The 21294-nt window shown below is 42.1% G+C and overlaps 1 protein-coding gene across 1 annotated transcript in view; it reads right to left on the bottom strand.

Annotated features, from left to right (window-relative positions):
* Positions 1-4983: 4983 nt before the first annotated feature.
* The window catches only part of LOC102518689 (CD5 antigen-like), a 29363-nt gene continuing 13052 nt past the window's right edge, over positions 4984-21294 (bottom strand). Inside the window, 4 exon segments of the mRNA XM_032463965.1 lie at positions 4984-5989; positions 7197-7517; positions 8055-8372; positions 9460-9783. Of these exon segments, the coding sequence (XP_032319856.1) occupies positions 5961-5989; positions 7197-7517; positions 8055-8372; positions 9460-9783 (992 nt within the window). The 3' untranslated portion in view covers positions 4984-5960.

The raw sequence follows: 21294 nt of genomic DNA, 5'->3' as shown, positions 1-21294 counted from the left end.
TTTTGTGGTCACCAAGTCTCAAAATTGCAAAAAGATTCTAAACACGATCAGGAAAAAGATCCTAAAGCCTTCTGAAAATGCCAGCAGCAATCCTGTCAGGCTGGGGGCCCTTGTGAATGCTGAGCCAGGCAGGACACCTGGACTGTGGCCCCCCTCAGGACACAACAGAGTCATAATGGCCTCCCATTCTTCTAGCATCTAAAGTGACAAACCCAAGAGAGAAGAGGATGGGTGATGGCAGCCAAAAGGGTAAGATTCACAGGGAAGAAAGCTTGGCTGCACTGTGTGCATCCTGCTGGATTGTGCACGTCCTGCTGGCAGAAAACTGGCCCTGGACGTCTTTATGTCCTTGGTGTGCTCTGCCCAGTGAACTTCAACCTGTGCTTTTCTGGACTTTCCTGGGACTGTCCTTACAAAGAAGCATTGCAGTGCAGGGGCTAAGAGGATGTGCTTTGGAGGCACACAGACCTGGTTTCTGTGTCACTTAATAGCCATGTGACCTTGAGCAAGTTACTTTGACCCTTTGGGGTAGTTCTGTTGAACATGATTTAAACCTTTTCTGCTAGAATGATCAGTTTTCACTTCTGCCTTTTCTATCAAATAAATAATTCACTAATTTATTCCTGCTTAATCCAGTTTCATGTTCCTCTTTTAAGTGGGAAATCAAAAATGACAGCAAAGCAAGTCGTTTATAGGGTGACTTCTCAGTTAATCACCAAACACAGGAGGCCAACTCCTTTCCTCAAGCTAATTAGCCTTATGTAGTTTTTCTGTGCTGGAAAGTTAGCTCCCTAGACGTAACTGATCCTAAACCTAGTCCCCATGAAAGACAGACATTCTCAAGTCGGAAAAAAAGCCCTTATTCTGGTAATGTAAGAATAAATGGTCAGTACAGCACCAATGAGAGGAGAGAACGAAGAGCTGTCTGATGAACCTATGAACCAGCCTCAAATCAGTAAGTGTCCAAGGGGTTACTGAGCATCAGTGCACTCTGCTGCCTCACCATGGAGGACAGTATCCTAACGCTGATACTAGGGCTCTGTAAAGAGTCACATGCACAATTCACTCATGTGACATGTAAATTGTGCATGTGGATATTAGCCGTGGGGATAATTGTGCTGTCAAGTTCCAATCCTTCCTCACCAAGGTGATGATGATTTTCCTTAATCTGTGTGATCAAGAGAACCATCTGTGTCCTCTGGGAACCTGAACAGGTGTATGGATATTTTCCTTGCCCTTAGATACTGATGGGTCTTGGAACACCTTCAACTACTGGGAGCTGCTAAGAACAAGGACAGCAGCTTAGAAAATCACAAAGGTTTGAGAGGCAACCAAGAGCTCAGACTCAGTTGATTGACAAGGTACATCTCCTACATGAGGCCAGTCTGTCAAGAACAGGAGAAGTGGTTGTTATGTCCAATGTGCAGAAACCAACATAAAGAGTCAAGAAAAGTGAGAAAGAGGGTAATGTATTTCAAACAAAAGAACAAGATAAATCTCCAGAAAACAATCTTAGTGAAATGAAATACATGATTTACCTTATAGAAAGTTCAAAATAATGGTCCAAAAGTCCTCACCAAAATCAAGAAAGCAATGCATGAATAAAGAGAGAATTTTAACAAAGATATAGAAAATATTAAAAAGTACCATACAGAAAACTTAGAGATAAAGACTGTCATAATTAACTTTAAAAAATCAGTAGAGCAGATCAGCACACTAGATTAAGCTGAAGAAAGGATCAACAAACTTAGAACAGAAGACAGTGGAATTCATTGTATCAAGGAAGAAATCAAGAAAGGAAAAGGAAAAAAGAAGTTTTTAAAAAGAGTGAAGATAATTTGAGGAGCTGATGGGACACTAACAAGTGGATCATTATACACATTATAGAAGATTAGAAGAAGTGAGAGAAAAAGGAGTAGAAAGCTTATTCAGAGAAATAACAGCTGAAATTATTCTAATCTGGAGAAATAGACACCCAGATCCAGGAAGCAAAAAGAATACCAAAAAAGATTAACTCAAGGAGACCCACACTGAGACACATTTTAATTAAATTGTCAAAAGTTAAGAGACAAGACAGAATCTCAAAAGCAGCAAGAGAAAAGAGACTTGTTCTTCACAAGGAAGCCCCCATACGGCTATCAATTGAAAGAAAAAGCTGCCAACCAAGAATATTTTACCTGGTACACTTACCCATCAGAATTGAAGGAGAGAGGAAAAGTTTCCTAGACAAACAAAAGGTGAAGGGATTCATGACTCAACCAGCCTTACAAAAAAGGTTAAAGAGAGTGCTTCAAGCTGAAATAAAGGGAAGCTAATCTGTAACAGGAAAACATATGAAAGTATAAAAGTCACTGGTAAAGGTAATTATATATTTAAACTCAGAATATTCTAATATTGTAAGACTGGTAGGTTATCGCTTATATCTCTAGTATAAAGGCTAAAAGACAAAAGTACTAAAATAATTGTATCTACAATAATTTATTAATGAATACTCAATGTTAAAATATGTAAAAAATCAAAAACATAAAATGTGGAGGGGAGTGTAAAAGCATAGAGCTTCTGTGTGAGTTTGAAGTCAGATTGTTATTAGCTTAAAATACACACTTATAACTCCGTTTTATGTAACCCTCATGATAACTATAAAACAAAAACATGTAGTAGATATATAAAAGATAAAAAGGAAGGAGTCAAATCACACAAATACAGAAAATCATCGAATCAAGAAGAAGCACAGACTCATAGACATAGAATACAAACTTGTGGTTGCCAAGGGGGTGGGGGGTGGGAAGGGATAGACTGGGATTTCAAAATTGTAGAATAGACTACACTGTATAGCACAGGGAAATATACACAAAATGTTATGATAACTCACAGAGAAAAAAATGTGACAATGAGTGTGTATATGTCCATGAATAACTGAAAAATTGTGCTGAACACTGGAATTTGACACAACATTGTAAAATGATTATAAATCAATAAAAAATGTTAAAAAAAACTGTAGAATAGATAAACAAGATTATACTGTATAGCACAGGGAAATATATACAGGATCTTATGGTAGCTCACAGAGAAAACAATGTGACAATGAATATATATATGTTCATGTATAACTGAAAAATTGTGCTGAACACTGGAAGTTGACACAACATTGTAAAATGATTATAAATCAATAAAAAGTGTTTTAAAAAATAAAACAGAGTTAATTTATACCAGAAATAAAATGGTGTGTGGGCCAAGTCTCACATTTCCTGATAAGTATGGAATATTAGATACCCAGAAGTTTTGAGGAAGCCAACCCGTTGTCAGAAAGTCATTTGGTGAGGTTTGAAACAATGTAGCGGATTTTTTATAAATACTATTTATCTTTCTTTGTTTTATTTTACTTTTTATTGAAGTATAGTCAGGTTACAATGTTTATGTTTGTTTTAGTCAGACTAAACTAACTACTGCAAAAACCACCCCAACATCTCAGTGGCTTAACAGAAATAATGTTTATTTCTTAATCATGGCACAATCAGCAGAGTGTGAGTGACAGACCCCGGCCCCACACAATCATTCAGAGTTCCAGGCTCCTTCTGTCTTCTGAGTATGCCCTCCCCTAGGTCCTTGGGGTCTTCACAAGCCTGAAGATAGGGAGAGAAGGAGCATGGAGGAGGCAAGCTATTGTTATCTGCCTTGATGGGAAGGTGTCATAAATCACTGCTATTGTAATAACTGGACACATGGTCCCACCTAGATAAAAGACCTGGGAGCCCTGGTTGCTGGAGAAGCCTGGTGCCACCAGGCAGCAAGTCCAAATGGGGACTGACTGTTGCCAATTTGCAGCTACCACCTCAGGGTGAATTTCCGGGGTGGCCTCCCTCCTTACTGGAGAATACGTAGGTACTTGGTGTTAGGCTCCAGCTCCACAGACCTGGAGGGTCATTGCTGCCCAGGACCCCTGGACGAATGTGCAGTGAGCCTGCACGTGCCAGGTAGTTCTGCAGAACAGGGCAAGCTCAGGAGATGCTGGTTACAGGACAGGTCCTTGGGGGATAAGTTGTGTGCCAACTGGCAACACCTAAAATACCCAATGGGTAATATTCTCTTTGACTGCAGAGCTCCAGTTTACTGCACTGCCCTGCTAGGGTGGGGCCCGGAGGACTGGCTGGTGTATCTTCTAATAAGACAAAGGATAGACCAGGAAGAAGAGGCAGGCATGAATATCTGTGAGCACTGTCAGTAGTTGTCACTCTGCTAATTTCTTCAGGCTCTGATACGCTATTTTGTCCCTGTCCACTTTGGAAATCAAGATAAACAACCATATTCTTGGGCCAGAGAACACTTTTCTCCTGGACAGTGCTAACACGCTAGTGTCAACTTTGTCTTTCAGCCTCTCAATTTCCTCTCTTTAAAGGATACATTCTTATCAGAACTTTAACACTATTAAACTTCTGCCATGTCTTGCTTTCTGCATTGGAAGGTGTTACTTTTGTCTAATTGGTTCTTTGGGGTCTTTTAAAGGTGGACTTTTACAAAAGAAATTTTTGAGCAGAAATTGAGGGGAAGTCAGAATTCCCCTTGTGAAATTCCAACCCGCTTTGATTCAGGATTAAAGAGCTTTTCAATGACTCGATCAAGGCAGTTTAGTTGGCCTCTAGATTCTAGATACTCTGCAGTGGAGGGAACATGATACTAGTCTGCAGGGAAAATCAGGAAGAGACAACCTGATCAGATAAAGGCAAAATCTCTTTGAGGAGACAGGGTAGATCCCCAAACATCTGTTAAAGGTGTTTTCTTCTCTTCTATGAAGTTAAGTTTCTCTACCCATTTTCCCATGTTAGGAAATAGGGAGAGAGTTCTGCATCGAGAGGAGAGAGCTATATTCCACATATGATTGCAGGTTCTTTTCTACCTAATCCTGCCTCAAAGGCTGTCCCTGGAAAGCTGACAACCCTTGCTTCCCCTTAGGTAGAAAGAGTTTATCACACAGAGAGGCAACTGTTGAGACTTCAAGATGTACTTTATTAGAAAGCATAAATGAAGGCTTGTTGCAGCCACTCAACTTGGTCTGAATCTAAAGCTGTCCATTTTTAGGATTAAGTCATGATTCTCAGCTCAGTGCTGCTCTGTCTTGCCTCAGACTTGCAGACTTCAAAGTCTGAGTTGATAAAATTAAAATGATATCATCTGATTTGCATGAGGACACAACTCTGGACCTCCCCAAACTCTTTTTGCATCCCTTCCTTCCCCTTCTCCCAGTGGTAGCTCTATGCCAATATATTTTTCCTAAGATAATTCATTTGTGAGATTCTTCTTGTTAAATGCACAGCACATTAGCAAGTTGTATGCAGATGGTCAACAAAAATGTTTTACTATGGGCATTCAGGGGATGTGAAATCTCTTCTCAAGTGTCATGAAAATCTCTAGGATCACAAATCCTGCTCTGCTCTTGAAAAATGATCTACTGTCATCAATAACTAAGAAAATAGTGAGGTGTTAATTGTTGTGAACACCTGAAGCTTGAGAAAAAGAGTTCAAAAAGACTCTAAGGTTTCCTCCCATTTCCATAGATAATTGTTTACCCATATTTCCTTTCCAATATTCCTTTTGTTGTCCCGTTCCTTTCATGTTCCTTACAGACATAGATCTTGTCTTAGAAATGGACTGTCATGGTTAAAGGAACAGGCTTGGGGATCCCAGGCTGACTGAGAAGAAGCAGGAGAGGAGAGAACCAATGTCAAAGGGTCAGCAGTGAGGAGAGGGTGACTGGGAGTGCATCTTCTCCAGCAAGAAACACTTCAACAACTCATATCTCCAGGCAGCGATGGGGCTACTTGGCTCTGAGAGCCAGGTGTGGCAGAGTGTTCAGACTCCTGTTGAGGGGCTGAGGGAGCAGCAGGTAAAGCCTGCAGGCCCAGTGCTCATGCTGGGCCAGTCAGGGCCCCATGAGAAAGTAAAGGTCACTCTGGACCTGCAGGTCAAGCACCAAGAAGGTCAGGATTATGTTCTGTAAAGAGAAGAAGAATGCACAGTTAGGATGCAGACATGCCAAGAGGGGATTATTTCCTTCAGTCACAAAGAGGCCAAGAAAAATGGGGTCCCAGAATAGGAAAGGAGACCCTCCTAGAGCTTCATCACACACACGTCTCACACTGACGTGAACCAAGTCGGAATCTGGTGCAGATGTCCCAGGGACTCATTCAACCAGCTCCCATGTGAGTCACAGGCAGCGTTCACATATTAACGCTTCTTACCCTCACACGATCACAGAGCTCTTCAAGAGAAATGGGATAAGTGTCTCCCTTTGTACAGATGAAAATACTGAGTTTCTGAGCAGTGAAGTGACTAAGATTACATGGCCTCAGAATAGCAGCAGCAGGATTCAAAGCCTAGTCTTCTGTCACTAAATCTCTCCTCTTCTGGGCACTTAACTGCTTGACATCTCTGGTCAACGGTCAGCTCTTCCCTGGTTCCATAGCTGAGTGTTTAACCAAGCAGCCGTGCACACCAGCTTCCCAGCCTGATTATAAAGCTGGGCTTCAGAGTGTGACTCTGTTGAGTTAGCCACCTAGGGGTCACACTTGCATTTCCTGCCTCATGCTGGGACAGGGTTTCTTCATTCACTCCCCTGAAGAGATCTGCAGTGCAGGGCTGGTACTCTGGCCTCTCTGGAAAGACACTCTCATAGGCATTCCCAAATAGCCCCCTACCCTAGCTCCATTCCCACAGATGAACTTACATTCTGGGGAGTGACAATCGGTAGAATGAGGTGGGACCATATTCTGCAGTTTAAACCTAGAGTTTGAAGGTTGCAGTCATCTAAGAGAACTAATTCCGAGTTAAGAGTCAAGCCTTGTCATTTTAGTTCTGCTCCATCATTCAAAAGCATTTTTTTTGTAATTTTGGAAAGTCACCTCTGTTCTCTGACTTTCACTTTCTTCATGTTTAATCTAAGGATGTTAATCCAATAGTCTTCAAAACCCCTCTTGTTCTCACATTCAATAATATATGGTATGGGTTTTCCTTATTATTATTATTCTATTCATTACTAGAATGTCTCAGTTACATCCCCTGAAATGCACATAGAGTAGGTGACTACCATGGGCAGCTGTGTGGCACTGGGAGAACAGCCCTTGTTCCCAGCGTTCACCCCCACCGGCCCCTCTCCACCTCCCTCGCTGCCAGTCCTCACGAATCCCGTCTGCAGGGCTTACCTAAGCAGTCCACAGCCACATCTTCCCGGTGGTTGCAGTTGTGATGCCCCCAGAACCTGTGTCGGCACTGCTCCAGGGACTGCTCCTGCCCTGAGCAGTAAACATCATCCAGCCAGATGCGGCCATTCCCAAAGCCGAACCTTCTCCGGTCTTTGGCAGATACAAAGACAGGCTCCCCGCAGCCCAGTTGCTTGCAGACCACCTGTTCCTCCTTTTCTCCCCAGCCATCGTCACAGACCGTGCCCCATTCACCCTTGTGCAGCACCTCCAGTCGCCCAGAGCACTTGCTTTCTCCTCCTACCAGCCTCAATTGAAAGGGATCTGTAAGGTGGAAGAGGAAGTCAGGGGGTGGAGAAAGGCATAGAAAGAAGAATGTATAGGATCATCTGCATCCTCGTTCAAATCCCATCAGCACTTTTGGAACTCTACCTGGGCTTCTATGATTATAGCACCTTCTCTAGGTCCCAATCCACGTGGCCCAGGTCCGTCTCCTGAACTAGGATCTTTTCACTTTCTCATCTATTTTATAAAAATCTATTATTTATAAATGACTTTCTAGTAGTTTGTAAAAATGGAAGAATTCAGCAAGTGCATGAATGGTGTGTCCTGTCCCTATTATATAGGATTCAATATAATAACAGTTCATATTAATATAGTGCTTAATATTTAAAGCATTTTCACATACAAAAGCAAGTATCGTTATCTCCATTTTAAAAACAAAAGAATTGATGATCAATAATTAAATAACTTTGCCACGGTTATTTGATGCATGAGTAATTCTCTATAAACATTGGTTGAATGGAATTCCATTTAATCAAATTAGTGAATGAACCTAGTCTCTGGACTTAGAGGCATTACCTTCACATTCGACCCACGTGTCCTCGTCATGGGTGCAGTTATTCTTCCCCCAAAGTCCAGAAGGGCAATCCTGAAGGTCTGCTTCCTTTCCCGAGCATGATACCTCACTCAGCCAGATGGGCCCTTGGCCCTGGGTAGACTTGCTGCAGCATCTCTGGGTCAGTATGGCCCTCCCACACCCCAGCTGCCGACACACCACCTTTGCAGCTGAGAGATTCCAGCCTGCTTTGCATACGGTGCCCCACTGCCCTTTGTGCTTCACTTCCACTCGTCCCTTGCAGCGCCCAGGCCCGCCAACCAGCTGCACAGTCTCTGGAACTGTGGGAAAAGAAAGATGAAGCATCTGCTCCCTGCAAGAACACAGTCTTCCCAGAAAAGGAGACCCAACGCACACATGTCTCAGTTCTCGGTGTTTATACAGTGTATACAAGAGTGCTTAGCAATGTCTTTTAGATGCTTGCTGAAGGAATGGATAACTGAATCGATGAAGTAAGTGTTATTTTTCAGATCCAAGCTGAATCATTAATTATTCCTGTAGTGTTTTTATTTTTTCAAATTATTTTCATATTCAAATCCTCATTTATTCATCATAAGAATCAGATCGAGGCACTGTATAGATTTTTTTAAAAGTACAATAATAACATACACAATGTGTCCAACACCAAGAACTTTTTGGTTAACTTTTAGCATTATCATCCAAGTATCCCAGATTACTCCTCTTGACCCTCAATCTCTCTAAAAAATAGGAATGAGACCTCAGCAGCAGGGCACAAATTTTTAGTGATTGTTTCTTTGGGATGACAAAGAGGACATGGACTAGTCCCTCAGCCAAATCATAGTGTAATGGATGAGGAAACATCACAGAGAGAGAAATCATAATACATGGAAAGCAAGCATGTGAAGGGAGTAAAGGAATACAACAACAATAAGAGATATATATGTACAGTTGTTGAGTGTTGGTTTCCTCTGAGCATCTCCTGTCTACCTAGCTAGATAGTGGACTCCTTGAGAACTGGAAAAGCATGCATTATAATCTGCAATCTTATTTCTTCCCTATAATTGCACCCGGTGCTCTAAATACAACATATACAGATACACTATTCAACAAATATTTAGTGGTTGTTGGATCTGTGCATGTGTGTGTTTGTGTGTGTGTGTGTGTAAGAGAAACAGGTTCTCATATAGATTGAAACTAAGAGAAAATCATTAGCTCAACCAAGAAGAAATAACACATCTAGGTGAAGATAATGTTTGTCTCCAGGGCCCAAATTGAGAAAGTGTGAGATGTGAAGGACGAGGAGCCAAACAGCCATTGTGTGAAATTTCATGGTGGAGAATAAAGACAAGAGTGGGCATGTGGGGTACAGGTAGGTGGCAGATAGTTCTTGAGCACTGCCATACTCACATTCACACTTCGCTCCTGCATCCTCATTGTGTGAGCAACTATAAACGTCTTCATCTTGTTCACATTGAATTAGATTTTCTTCCACCCCAGTGCAGTTGACGTCTTGGATAAGGACTTTTTGGTCTTCATCTGCCAGTGGCTTATATATAACACCACTGGGTGTCCATATGGCTGCTCCACAGCCCAGTTCCCGACACACCACAGCCACGTCGTTCATGTCCCAGCCGTCATCACATACGGTGCCCCATTCGCCATTCCGTTGCACTTCCACTCGCCCTTCACAGCGATGTGGACCTCCCACCAGGCGTACGTGGGATGAAGATTCTGCAAAGATATGAGATATTGGCTGGAGATCTGGGAGGAACCTGGAGAGAACTCAGTATACAGTCTTCTTCGAACTCTTCCAACACTTGCAGGGTATGGAAAATTGAGGAATGAGAGAGAAGAGGTCAAAACGGAAGAGGAGGATGAGGAGCTTCAGGACCCCATCTCTGAGTTCTGGTTTTCTTACCTTCCATATACTATGTTACCACCTCAAGACACTGAGATATAACTGCTGGCTTTTGAGTTTGAAGATTAAGTGAAAGATGGTTGAACAATCAGCAGAGTTTTTAGAATCTCTGGCGGTCAGGATAAGAAGGACCCACAGAGATCATCAAGTCTGCCCCACAATTGCACTGATGAAGAAAATGATCCTCATGAAATTGAAGATCATATGGTCACTCTGTCAAATAGTGCAAGCTCCAGGTCAGAACCTGAGTGTAGAGATGATATCTGTTGTGTTTTCTTCTTCATGACTCTGCCTCCTCTCCACAGCAGCTAGATTGAGGCAAGTTGCCTGCATGTATTTCAGGCTGAACAAGCTGACTCTCTCTCCCAATGTCAATAATCCAGCCCTACCCATCCTTGTTACTTCCTATGACATTTTCCCATGTCCAAGAACCCAGCTCAGAAGAAATACAGAGAGTACTGGGCAAGGTAAGAGTCAGGCCTCAGAGTCTCAGAGCCCCAAAACAGAGTCTAGACCATTCTAGGCATTGGTAGTAAGAGAGAGACTTCACAGAGCCTTCAGATACGTTCTGAGGAATCCAGGACTTGTTTCTGCTTTTTGACTACAGCTATGGAGGTAGAAAAGACTAACAGAAATTCTTTCCTTTCTAGCAAGACTTAGACACTGAGTAGAGATGGATGTGTGAGGACCCCAAGGAAGAGCCCATCAGGAAAGAAATTTTTGAGTACTACAATAGCGGCGTTGTTGTATGAATTCAGAGAATAGTGATGAATAAGGTAGTCAGCATTGCTGCCCCCAAGGAGATTACATTTCGTAGGCTTGAGGTAATCCCACCAAGTTTCCTCAGCCCCAGAGTGACACAGGGATAAAGAACTACATCTGCCATGCTTCCATGGAGGAGGGCAGTTGACTGACAGAGGTCGTTTATACCCGTAGGGGCCACATTTGGATTGGTGGCCTGTGGTTTATAGGAATATAATCAGTGTAACATATGGCAACATGGGCCACATGGAATAAGACAGACACATGTATGAATGGAATCTGACATCAGAGGATCAGATTTTCCACTGTCTACCTTGTCTCAACCCTGCGCAAATCCTCTTAGAACTTGGTATCAACCCGAGAAGAAGCAGTTGAGTGAGAAAATTCTGACCTGGCTTACTTTAAACTGTATTAGGAAATTTATATTTGGTTTGTTCATTTGCGTTTATTTCTCTCCTTGTCTTCCATAATTTCTTGAGGGAAGCAGTATGAGGAATGGAGGTTAGAGCTAGAAATTAAAATAAAACTATTTAAAAAACTAAGAAAAAATTTCAGTTTTTGCACGTCAAAGTTTAAGGCATATATATCTGAGTACAAATATAATTCAAGTAGAGTTATCTAGGAATAACTTTTGAGGCATTATAAGTAAGATTAATTAGAGTTTGGATAGACATTACGGTGTACTCAAGCAAATAGCAGCCATCAGGTTCATGCACAGGTTGTTTGATTTTGAGTTATAAATTTCTGGTTTTAAATAAATTTTCATGTTCCATGTACTGGAGGACTGGAACACCTCCTAGGAAAGAAGAAATACGTTAAAACAAGAAAAAGAAGAGGAAGAAGAAAAAGAAAAAGAAAGAATAAATATTTGAAAAATCCAGCTTGAGAGGAAAGAAAGGTTGAGGAAACATTTGAAAGTCAGAGAGAAGAACACAGGGGGTTGTCAGGGCAGCTGTGCCCCAGGCTGTGTCCTAGGCAGGCTACTTCATTAGCTGAGGGCTTGAGAGAGAGACCCAAGGGTGGAGGACCAATATCCTGGAATGTCAGGACGCTACAGAGAGCAGTTGTCTCACTGCACTTGCGGTGAGGGGCAGCCCTGGAGTCCAGAGAATAAAAAAGACCAAGTAATCTGAGTGTTGGATGAGGCCCAGAAGCAGCACTCCTTAAGGATTCAAAGGCACCGAGCGGGATGTAGGATCCTCCACATTCATAGCAGAGTTTATAGTGGCCCCTTCCTGGTAAAGACTTTACCATCAAGAGAAAGAATAGACTGAAAGGATAAGGTAAAAGAAACTGATAATCAACAGCCAACCTCCTTGTCTGGACCATCAGAGCCTTCTTCTCCCACAAGCTAATTCTCTCTGTGCAGTCCCATTCTCACCTCTGTGAATAGTTTGCGCAGTGCCCAAAGACTCCTCGGGGAGGTGGCCAGTGGTGTCAGAAACCCAGTCTGCACTCTGCTGCATAGAAGCCATGCGAAGCCATGTGCTGCATAGAAGGTGATGCATTTCTAGTACAAATGTACTATTAAAGCTGGCAGAGGCACCTGTAAGTGGTAGAACTCATGAGGGGAAAAGGAAGTTTATTTCCCAGATATGCACACAAGGGGATAAGGTAACTTCTGAGCCAAAACCAAGCCATCTACTACTTAGAAGTGGCTGAGAGTCATGGGCCACAGAGGGCAAGTGAGGAGGGATCTCTTTGCAAGATAACTCTTTCTAGGTTTTGGAAGTGGAAGTATACTCATGTAAGAAAGGGTAAGTGGGCTGAGAAACCAGAAAGAATTCTACTGGGTATGTTTCTAACCAGAGCCTCCCTGGCTTGGAATTTTCACAACCCCCTCTCCAGAGCTTAAAGGCCTCCCTCTTAAGACCCAAAAAATCTTACCTAGAAGGCCAGGTCCAGTGAAAAAGGCTGAGAGAAAAAGAAGGAAGTAAGTGAGATCATGAGTCAATTTCCAAGAGTTTGTTCAAAAACACAACTCTCTAGAAAGCCTTTGCCAAACTTTGTGTGACAATTAGAGTAGTAAATACATAGCTTCCAAAGTCATTCCTGTTGGGACCTTATCATGTTGGAATGACCAGCCCCGAAGGACGTACACTGGCTAGGAACCACAAACACCACAGCTAACTGACCCATCATGTTCTCTTTACATCTGACGTTGGCTCTACCCAAGTGTGAATAGATTTAGTTTTCTATTCTCGTCAATTAGATTGATTGATGATTACCACTGACGTGTGGTGATACAACCTCTGGGCTCAACAGGAAAGTGTGCTGGAGACCACTGATAAGACCCACTGGTTGCAGAAGGTAAAGATGTCATGGGGACAGCACAAAGGACACAGGAAAATCAGCAGGATTTGTCTGTGTTCACTGACACTGCGTTTAGACTAGGATCAACCAACTTTTCCTGTAAAGAGCCAGATGCTTCAGGCTTTCTGGGCCATATTGTCTCTGTTAATACCAACTGAATTCTCTCAATTGTGGTTCGAGAGCAGCCATGTATAAGTAAATGAGTGAGCATGGCCATGTTGCAACGAACCTTTTATTTATGGACGATGAAATTTAGATTTCATGTAACCTTTAAGTGCCACCAAATATTATTTTTCTCTTGATTTTTTTCCCACCATTTAAAAGTGTAAAATCCATTCTTCGTTTGCAGGCTGTACTTTTCCAAACCCTGAATCAATAGGTCAGAAGGCACTTTTACATTTACTTCTAAACTTCCAGGTTTGAGCACCAGCACATCTTTGAAACATCAGAGTTTCTTCCTACAGGATCTCTGTGTAATTGGACTCTTCTATCCATTAGGATTCCCCGTAATGTTGTAGTGAGAGTCCTCAGCCCTGTGACTGTCAATGGTCCTTGAGATCTAGGCATTTTGAATTGCAGAACCCATCATCCCCCTCACCAACACCCCATCTTATAGGACCTTTCTGAAGGAGCTAATATCTCTGGACTTCCAACCTAGAGCTTTTGAGGCACATCCAAGTATTTCAGTGGCCTGTCCTGGAATATTGTCTGCATTTGATTTCCAAGTAATTTCTTATCAACCCCAAGCCCTTAATCTTTAGGATATGTCCACTCCCAGACTCAGTAAGACCTTGTCTGCAATTGGCCAAAACTCAACTTTATTTTATACAACACACCCCACATGTTTAGTGAAGAGTACAAAACATATGTCCATGCAAAGGAAACTGAATGTGATGAGCCTGATATGCAGGTGTGAAAGTGATAGAGCCCAAAAGTGACTTGAAAGCTCTGTAGCAGAGTAGGTAACTATGAGTATCCCAGATCCAAAGGCTTCATGAAGAAGGTAGAATGGAAAGTAAGCCTGGGAGATTCAATAGTATGTTCATGATGGGTGAGACTACCTGCTAGGTGACATAGGGGATGCACAGAAGTTTAATGATGTGACCAGTCTCCTGCATAAAACACACAAGTGTCCAATGGAGAAGCCAGTATGGGCTTCAGTAATGCAGTGAATAATTGAGACAATAAAAATGGATGCATTTGACTAGGGAAGGGATCTAGCAGCCACTGGTATCTTGTGAAAAGGCTCCTAACAAACCTGTGAAAAACATAGTATCTGAATTTCATAGATGAGAATGAGATTTCAGAAAGATGTGGTAATTTACATACATCTCAAAAATGTTCTCCTAGGGCAGTCTACCCAAGCAATAGAAATAAAAGCAAGAATAAACAAATGGGACCTAATAAAATTACAAGCTTCTGCACAGCAAAGGATACCATAAACAAAACAAAATGACAACCTACGGAATGGGAGAAAAGTTTTGCAAAAGATGAAACTGACAAAGGCTTGATCTCCAGAATATATAAGCAGCTCACATGGCTTAACAAGAAAAAAAACAAACAACCCTATCCAAGAATGGGCAGAAGACCTAAACAAGTAATTCTCCAAGAAACAAATACAAATCATCAATAGGCACATGAAAAAATGCTCAATATCACTCATTATCAGAGAAATGCAAATGAAAACTACAATGAGATATTACCTCACACTAATCAGAATGGCCATCATTCAAAAGTCCACAAATGACAAATGCTGGAGAGGCTGTGGAGAAAAGGCAACACTCCTACACTGCTGGTGGGAATGCAGTTTGGTACAGCCACTGTGGAAAACAGTATGGAGATTCCTCAAAAGACTAAGAATAGGCATACCAAATGACCCAGGAATCCTGTTTCTGGGCATATATCCAGAAGGAACCCTACTTCAAAAAGACACCTGCACCCCAATGTTCATAGCAGCACTATTTACAATAGCCAAGACATGGAAACAGCCTAAATGTCCATCAACAGATGACTGGATAAAGAAGGTGTGGTATATTTATACAATGGAATACTATTCAGCCATTAAAAGTGACAACATAACGTCATTTGCAGCAAGATGGACGTCCCTGGAGAATGTCATTCTAAGTGAAGTAAGCCAGAAAGAGAAAGAAAAATGCCATATGAGATTTCTCATATGTGGAATCTAAAGGTGAAGGTGAAGGCAAAGAAGGAGGAGGAGGAGGAGGAGGAGGACAAGGAGGAAGAAGGGGAGAGAAGAAGAAGGAGAAGGAGGAGGAAGAGGAAGAATAAAAGAAAGCAAGAAAGAAAGCAAGAATGAAAGAGAGAAAGAGAGAAAGAAAGAGAGAAAGAAAGAAAGAAAAGGAAAAATGAACATAAATATAAAACAGAAACAGACTCATAGACATAGAATACAAACTTGTGGGTGCCAGGCGGGAGGATGGGGAATGGACAGACTGGGAGTTCAAAATTTGTAGATAACAACAGGCATATGTAGAATAGATAAACAAGATTATACTTTATAGCATAGGGAAATATATACAAGATCTTGTGGTAGCTCACAGTGAAAAAGAATGAGACAATGAATATATATGTGTCCATATATAACTGAAAAATTGTGAGCTCCATTGGAAATTGACACAACATTGTAAACTGACTATAACTCAATAAAAATTTAAAAATTCAGACAACTAAGAAGTCAAAGAACAAGGATTGAAACCCAGATCTCTTGGATTCCAAAATCCCCATTTACTCTACATTAATCTGAGCAATAAGAAACTGGGGAAAGCTAGGGAAACATTATATGAAACACCTTTTAGAGGAAACTGCAAAATTTGATCAATGAAAGGTATTTGTCCTGCAGCTCTACTTCTTTTTCTTGCTGTACCTGTGGCAACCCATGGTCTATTTATTTGTCTTTTTATAAATAGTGCATGTAGGAAAATTTATGTGAAAAGGGAATGGGATAAATTAGTATGAATTTGTCACTGCAAATATAGGGAAATAGAAAATTAGCCGGTAATCAAGGTGGATTATAAATTGGGTATGGATTAGGTGGCTTTGGGGATTTAGAACAATTGCCAGAAATAGAGAAAGGAGGAGAGGAGGGAGGAGCTTATCCTTTAAAAATACTTAGATCTGCACCAGATGGGCAGGGAGATTCCCCCGATCACAGGTCCAGAGTACTCTAAAGCTTAGACCAAAAGGAGCAGAAATACTCACCAAGGATCAAGAACAGCCAAGCCATGACCAAGGCAGCTAAAGACGATGAGTTGAAATCGAAGGCTGGAAGGAGAGGTCAGAAGAGCAGAATTCAGCTTTGACTGCAAGTGTGCCAAGAAGAGGGAGGGAAGCAGTTCCTATCTGCTGCAGAGCCTTTCAAATGACCAGGAATCAATGGGCTCAGGGGAAGAATGACGGAGCTGGACTTGCTGAAATCAGCATGTCCCCAGAGGAAGGCAGGTGGCCAGAACTGGTAGAAAGATGCTGAAAACAAACAGAAAAATCCCAAGATGTTATGACCTGGTTCTGCAGCAATCCTAGCTCCATCCATCCAGAGCCTGAGCCCCATGTAGTTTGTGGGACAAAAGGCCAAACTTAGTTCCTTCATTCCAGATGGAAATGGCTAAAAACAATAGAAGCCAGAGATCATAGAATAACTCCAGAGTTGCCCTTGGAGGCACCCTAATCCAGAGTCAGGACCATCGTTCAGAATCAAGGTGTCACTCTCTGCAGCTAGGGCTGGCTTTATGTCCTTCAAACCAGCTTTTCCAGTGCGATATGGATCTGCTCTTCTGCTATGCTGGTTTATGCCTATTTTTGGAAGGTGAGTGGAAACAGATCCTTGTGGTAATGGAATCAAGACCTTCTTAGGTCTAAAATACAAAGGACAGGGATTGAGTAGCAAGACCTTCAATATTCCCAGGTCCTCCTGCCTTGCTATTAAGTGCAGCTATACTTCAAGAGCTATTTAACTCTGGACTCAATTATGTATGCTATTATCACTCCCTACTCTTTCAAACAGAATTTTTTCCTCTATGATAAAACATCTTAGCTTCTTTGTAACATTCAGTTTCCTCCGCACAAACTTTGGTTCATTATAGTCATTTATTTTTAATCCTGTTTTTTTTCTTCTCCTATACATTGTCTCTTATTATATTCAGTAAAAATGTTTTAGCCACCATGCGTGCCAGGTGAATGTGATGTATGGAGGCAGTACCTTGATGAATAAAGGATATTTGCTGCTTCAAGATGAAATGCTCTTGTAACTGGGATGCCATGTAAAAACAGCTTTAATAGAGGAAAGTATAACACACTTTGGGAACACGATGGAGAAAGTGGTCACCTTTACTTGGGGTTAATAATAGATTTTAGAGAGACAATGACACTTGAACAGGAATTAAAGGATAGTAGAATGGAGAGTCAAAGTGGGAAAAGACGTTGCTCTGCATAAGCAGACAAGTGAAGTAGCATGACCCATGTAACCAACAAAGGGGAGTTTGGAATGGCTGAGTCACAGCCTGCTTGGCAGTCAGGTGCCAGGGGCTATTGGTGTTGAAATGTAGACAGTCCAGGGAGAGCACAAGAGAGTCCAAACTGACAGGGTGGTGAGAGGTGTTGAGGGGAAGGGACGGGTACGAGAGAGAGTTAATTGTAGAATCTGTAAGAAGACTTTGCTCTTCGGATGTGAAAATGAGGAATAATTAGTGCTTTGAGATGATTCACAGATTTCTGGAGGGAAAAAAAGTGTGACAGAGGGTGAAAATAAAGATCAATGTCAGCAATAGTAGGTGGAAAGTAGGAGACTACACTTCACCGTCACAGTGTCAGGGGGGTGAAATGGAGGGTGAGCTTCATAACAGGAGCCAGAGAGGCTGGATTGGACAGGAAGCTTCTGAAAAGTGGTAAGGGACTGACATAGTAAATGAGAGGAAAAGGGACCCTGGATAAAGACAAGCACTTGGTTGAAAACCTGCATTTGTTAAGGGGAACCAATGTGCCCCATTGTGAGGTCCTCTCAAGCAGCAGTCAGAGGGTCAGCATGAGATTATCAGCCTGATGGATTCCTTGTTGGAGCCTTGTAAGAAAGTGTGCTGGGAGGTTGGTAATGTAAGGGGCTCGAGATGAGAGAGTAACTCAAGTAGCCTACAAGACTTAGAGATCAGGAAATGGGCTGATAACAAGTGAACAGAGAAGTAAGTTGTCTGAAAGAGGATCTCACTGAGGAAGGGCTAGGGTAAATGAAAGTGACAGAAAGTTCAAGGGATGACAAGTTGTTCAGAGACTTGGAGGGGAGTGTTTAAGGCTTTGGAGGAGAAGCAGTTCTGGGCAATGGCAGTGACAAGTCCCAAGTCAGGGGACTGAAAGTGAATGAAGGTGGAAGTTTCCAAAGCGGAGGGGTTTAGGCAATTGAGAAGGGGTTATCAGTATGAGGCTTCTCTAGATGAGGAAGATGGGGCGGGATGCAGGGGGTGGTAAGCCCAAAACTGTGTGGAAGTAGATAGCTGTCTGGAGAACATCGATGTGCAACAACAGAAGAGCATAGAAGACATTCTCTGGGGTGCTCTACTGAAGGATGAGCTGCATGTTCTGCTGCTTGAGCATCAAAGTGAAATCCGTCTGACAAAGAACTGAGTATGTCTACTACTGGTGGTCTCTATGAGAATAGGAAACCATCTAAGTCGTTCCCCTTGTATGCCCAGTGCTTGTTATGCAATAAGTGACTGTTGACTCTGTGAATGAATAAAGGATTATGTTGGCAGCCAAAGGACATCACTGAGCCCATAGAACCAAAGAAACATCACCTCTTGTCTATTATGTCCACATTGTCTCTTATGGGCTAGGGGACAGGGGCTTTAGGGACTCCAAGAGAAAAAACTGGCAGGAAATAAGTACTCTGCCTCTCTAGGGTTTGCATAATCAAAGGGCAGTCTGAAAAAGCTAATAGGATACTAAGTCAGTCAGGTGTTCAGCACCATAATAATGGGATTATTTTCCAGAAAGACTCATTCTAGTCACTTTTGGTGAGACAAGGTGTTTAATGTGCACCTATCTTATGCAGGATGGGCTTTGGAGATGGGTGGGACTGAACCCACAGGTGACAGCCTTTGGGGTGTGCTTCCTGGCTGGGAGAAAGTAAAGACTGACATTCTGAGATGGTTGGCAGAATGACTAGGAATCTCTTGGGCTGTCTTTCTATAATATCTGGTCTAGAAAACAGGATTCTGGTGGAATGGCTGCCCTTTCCCGTGTACCTCTGTAAACACCTATCAGTGAGAAGGAGCTCGAAATATGGAATAGATCCAGGACTCGGGACTGAGGAAGCACAAGGACACTTTTCCGGCGTTTAGAATAAAACGGCTTTGTGGTATTCCTGAGGAGATAACAAAACCTATGAATGGACACTTCAGGAAAATATTTGCTCAACGCATCATGAGAAAACTCTAAAGACAATATAGGTTCTCTGAGAGAACATGATCTATAACTGTAGATATTTAGTCACATGGTTTACTAATAGATTCCATTATTTATGGTTAGTTGATTATTAGTAATTATTTTTTGGTCACCAAGTCTCAAAATTGCAAAAACACTCTAAACACGATCAGGAAAAAGATCCTAAAGCCTTCTGAAAATGCCAGCAGCAATCCTATCAGGCTGGGGGCCCTTGTGCATGCTGAGCCAGGCAGGACACCTGGACTGTGGACCCCCTCAGGACACAACAGAGTCATAATGGCCTCCCATTCTTCTGGCACCTGAAGTGTCAAACCCAAGAGAGAAGAGGATGGGTGATGGCAGCCAAAAGTGTAAGGTTCACAGGGAAGAAAGCTTGGCTGCTCTGTGTGCATCCTGCTGGATTGTGCACGTCCTGCTGGCAGAAAACTGGCCCTGGACGTCTTTATGTCCTTGGTGTGCTCTGCCCAGTGAACTTCAAACTGTGCTTTTCTGGACTTTCCTGGGACTGTCCTTACAAAGAAGCATTGCAGTGCAGGGGCTAAGAGGATGTGCTTTGGAGGCACACAGACCTGGTTACTGTGTCACTTAATAGCCATGTGACCTTGAGCAAGTTACTTTGACCCTTTGGGGTAGTTCTGTTGAACATGATTTAAACCTTTTCTGCTAGAATGATCAGTTTTCACTTCTGCCTTTTCTATCAAATAAATAATTCACTAATTTATTCCTGCTTAATCCAGTTTCATGTTCCTCTTTTAAGTGGGAAATCAAAAATGACAGCAAAGCAAGTCTTTTATAGTGTGACTTCTCAGTTAATCACCAAACACAGGAGGCCAACTCCTTTCCTCAAGCTAATTAGCCTTATGTAGTTTTTCTGTGCTGGAAAGTTAGCTCCCTAGACGTAACTGATCCTAAATCCTAGTCCCCATGAAAGACAGACATTCTCAAGTCGGAAAAAAAGCCCTTATTCTGGTAATGTAAGAATAAATGGTCAGTACAGCACCAATGAGAGGAGAGAACGAAGAGCTGTCTGATGAACCTATGAACCAGCCTCAAATCAGGAAGTGTCCAAGGGGTTACTGAGCATCAGTGCACTCTGCTGCCTCACCATGGAGGACAGTATCCTAACGCTGATACTAGGGCTCTGTAAAGAGTCACATGCACAGTTCACTCATGTGAAATGTAAATTGTGCATGTGGATATTAGCCGTGGGGATAATTGTCCTGTCAAATTCCAATCCTTCCTCACCAAGGTGATGATGATTTTCCTTAATCTGTGTGATCAAGAGAACCATCTGTGTCCTCTGGGAACCTGAACAGGTGTATTGATATTTTCCTTGCCCTTGGATACTGATGGGTCTTGGAACACCTTCATCTACTGGGAGCTGCTAAGAACAAGGACAGCAGCTTAGAAAATCACAAAGGTTTGAGAGGCAACCAAGAGCTCAGACTCAGTTGATTGACAAGATACATCTCCTACATAAGGCCAGTCTGTCAAGAACAGGAGAAGTGGTTGTTATGTCCAATGTGCAGAAACCATCATAAAGAGTCAAGAAAAGTGAGAAAGAGGGTAATGTATTTCAAACAAAAGAACAAGATAAATCTCCAGAAAACAATCTTAGTGAAATGAAATACATGATTTACCTCATAGAAAGTTCAAAATAATGGTCCAAAAGTCCTCACCAAAATCAAGAAAGCAATGCATGAATAAAGAGAGAATTTTAACAAAGATATAGAAAATATTAAAAAGTACCATACAGAAAACTTAGAGATAAAGACTGTCATAATTAACTTTAAAAAATC

Source organism: Camelus ferus, chromosome 21 (genome assembly GCF_009834535.1).
Source record: "Camelus ferus isolate YT-003-E chromosome 21, BCGSAC_Cfer_1.0, whole genome shotgun sequence".
NCBI classification, from domain to species: Eukaryota; Metazoa; Chordata; class Mammalia; order Artiodactyla; family Camelidae; genus Camelus; species Camelus ferus.
Note: the sequence above shows the minus strand (reverse complement) of the source record. Positions and strands in the feature narration are given on the sequence as shown.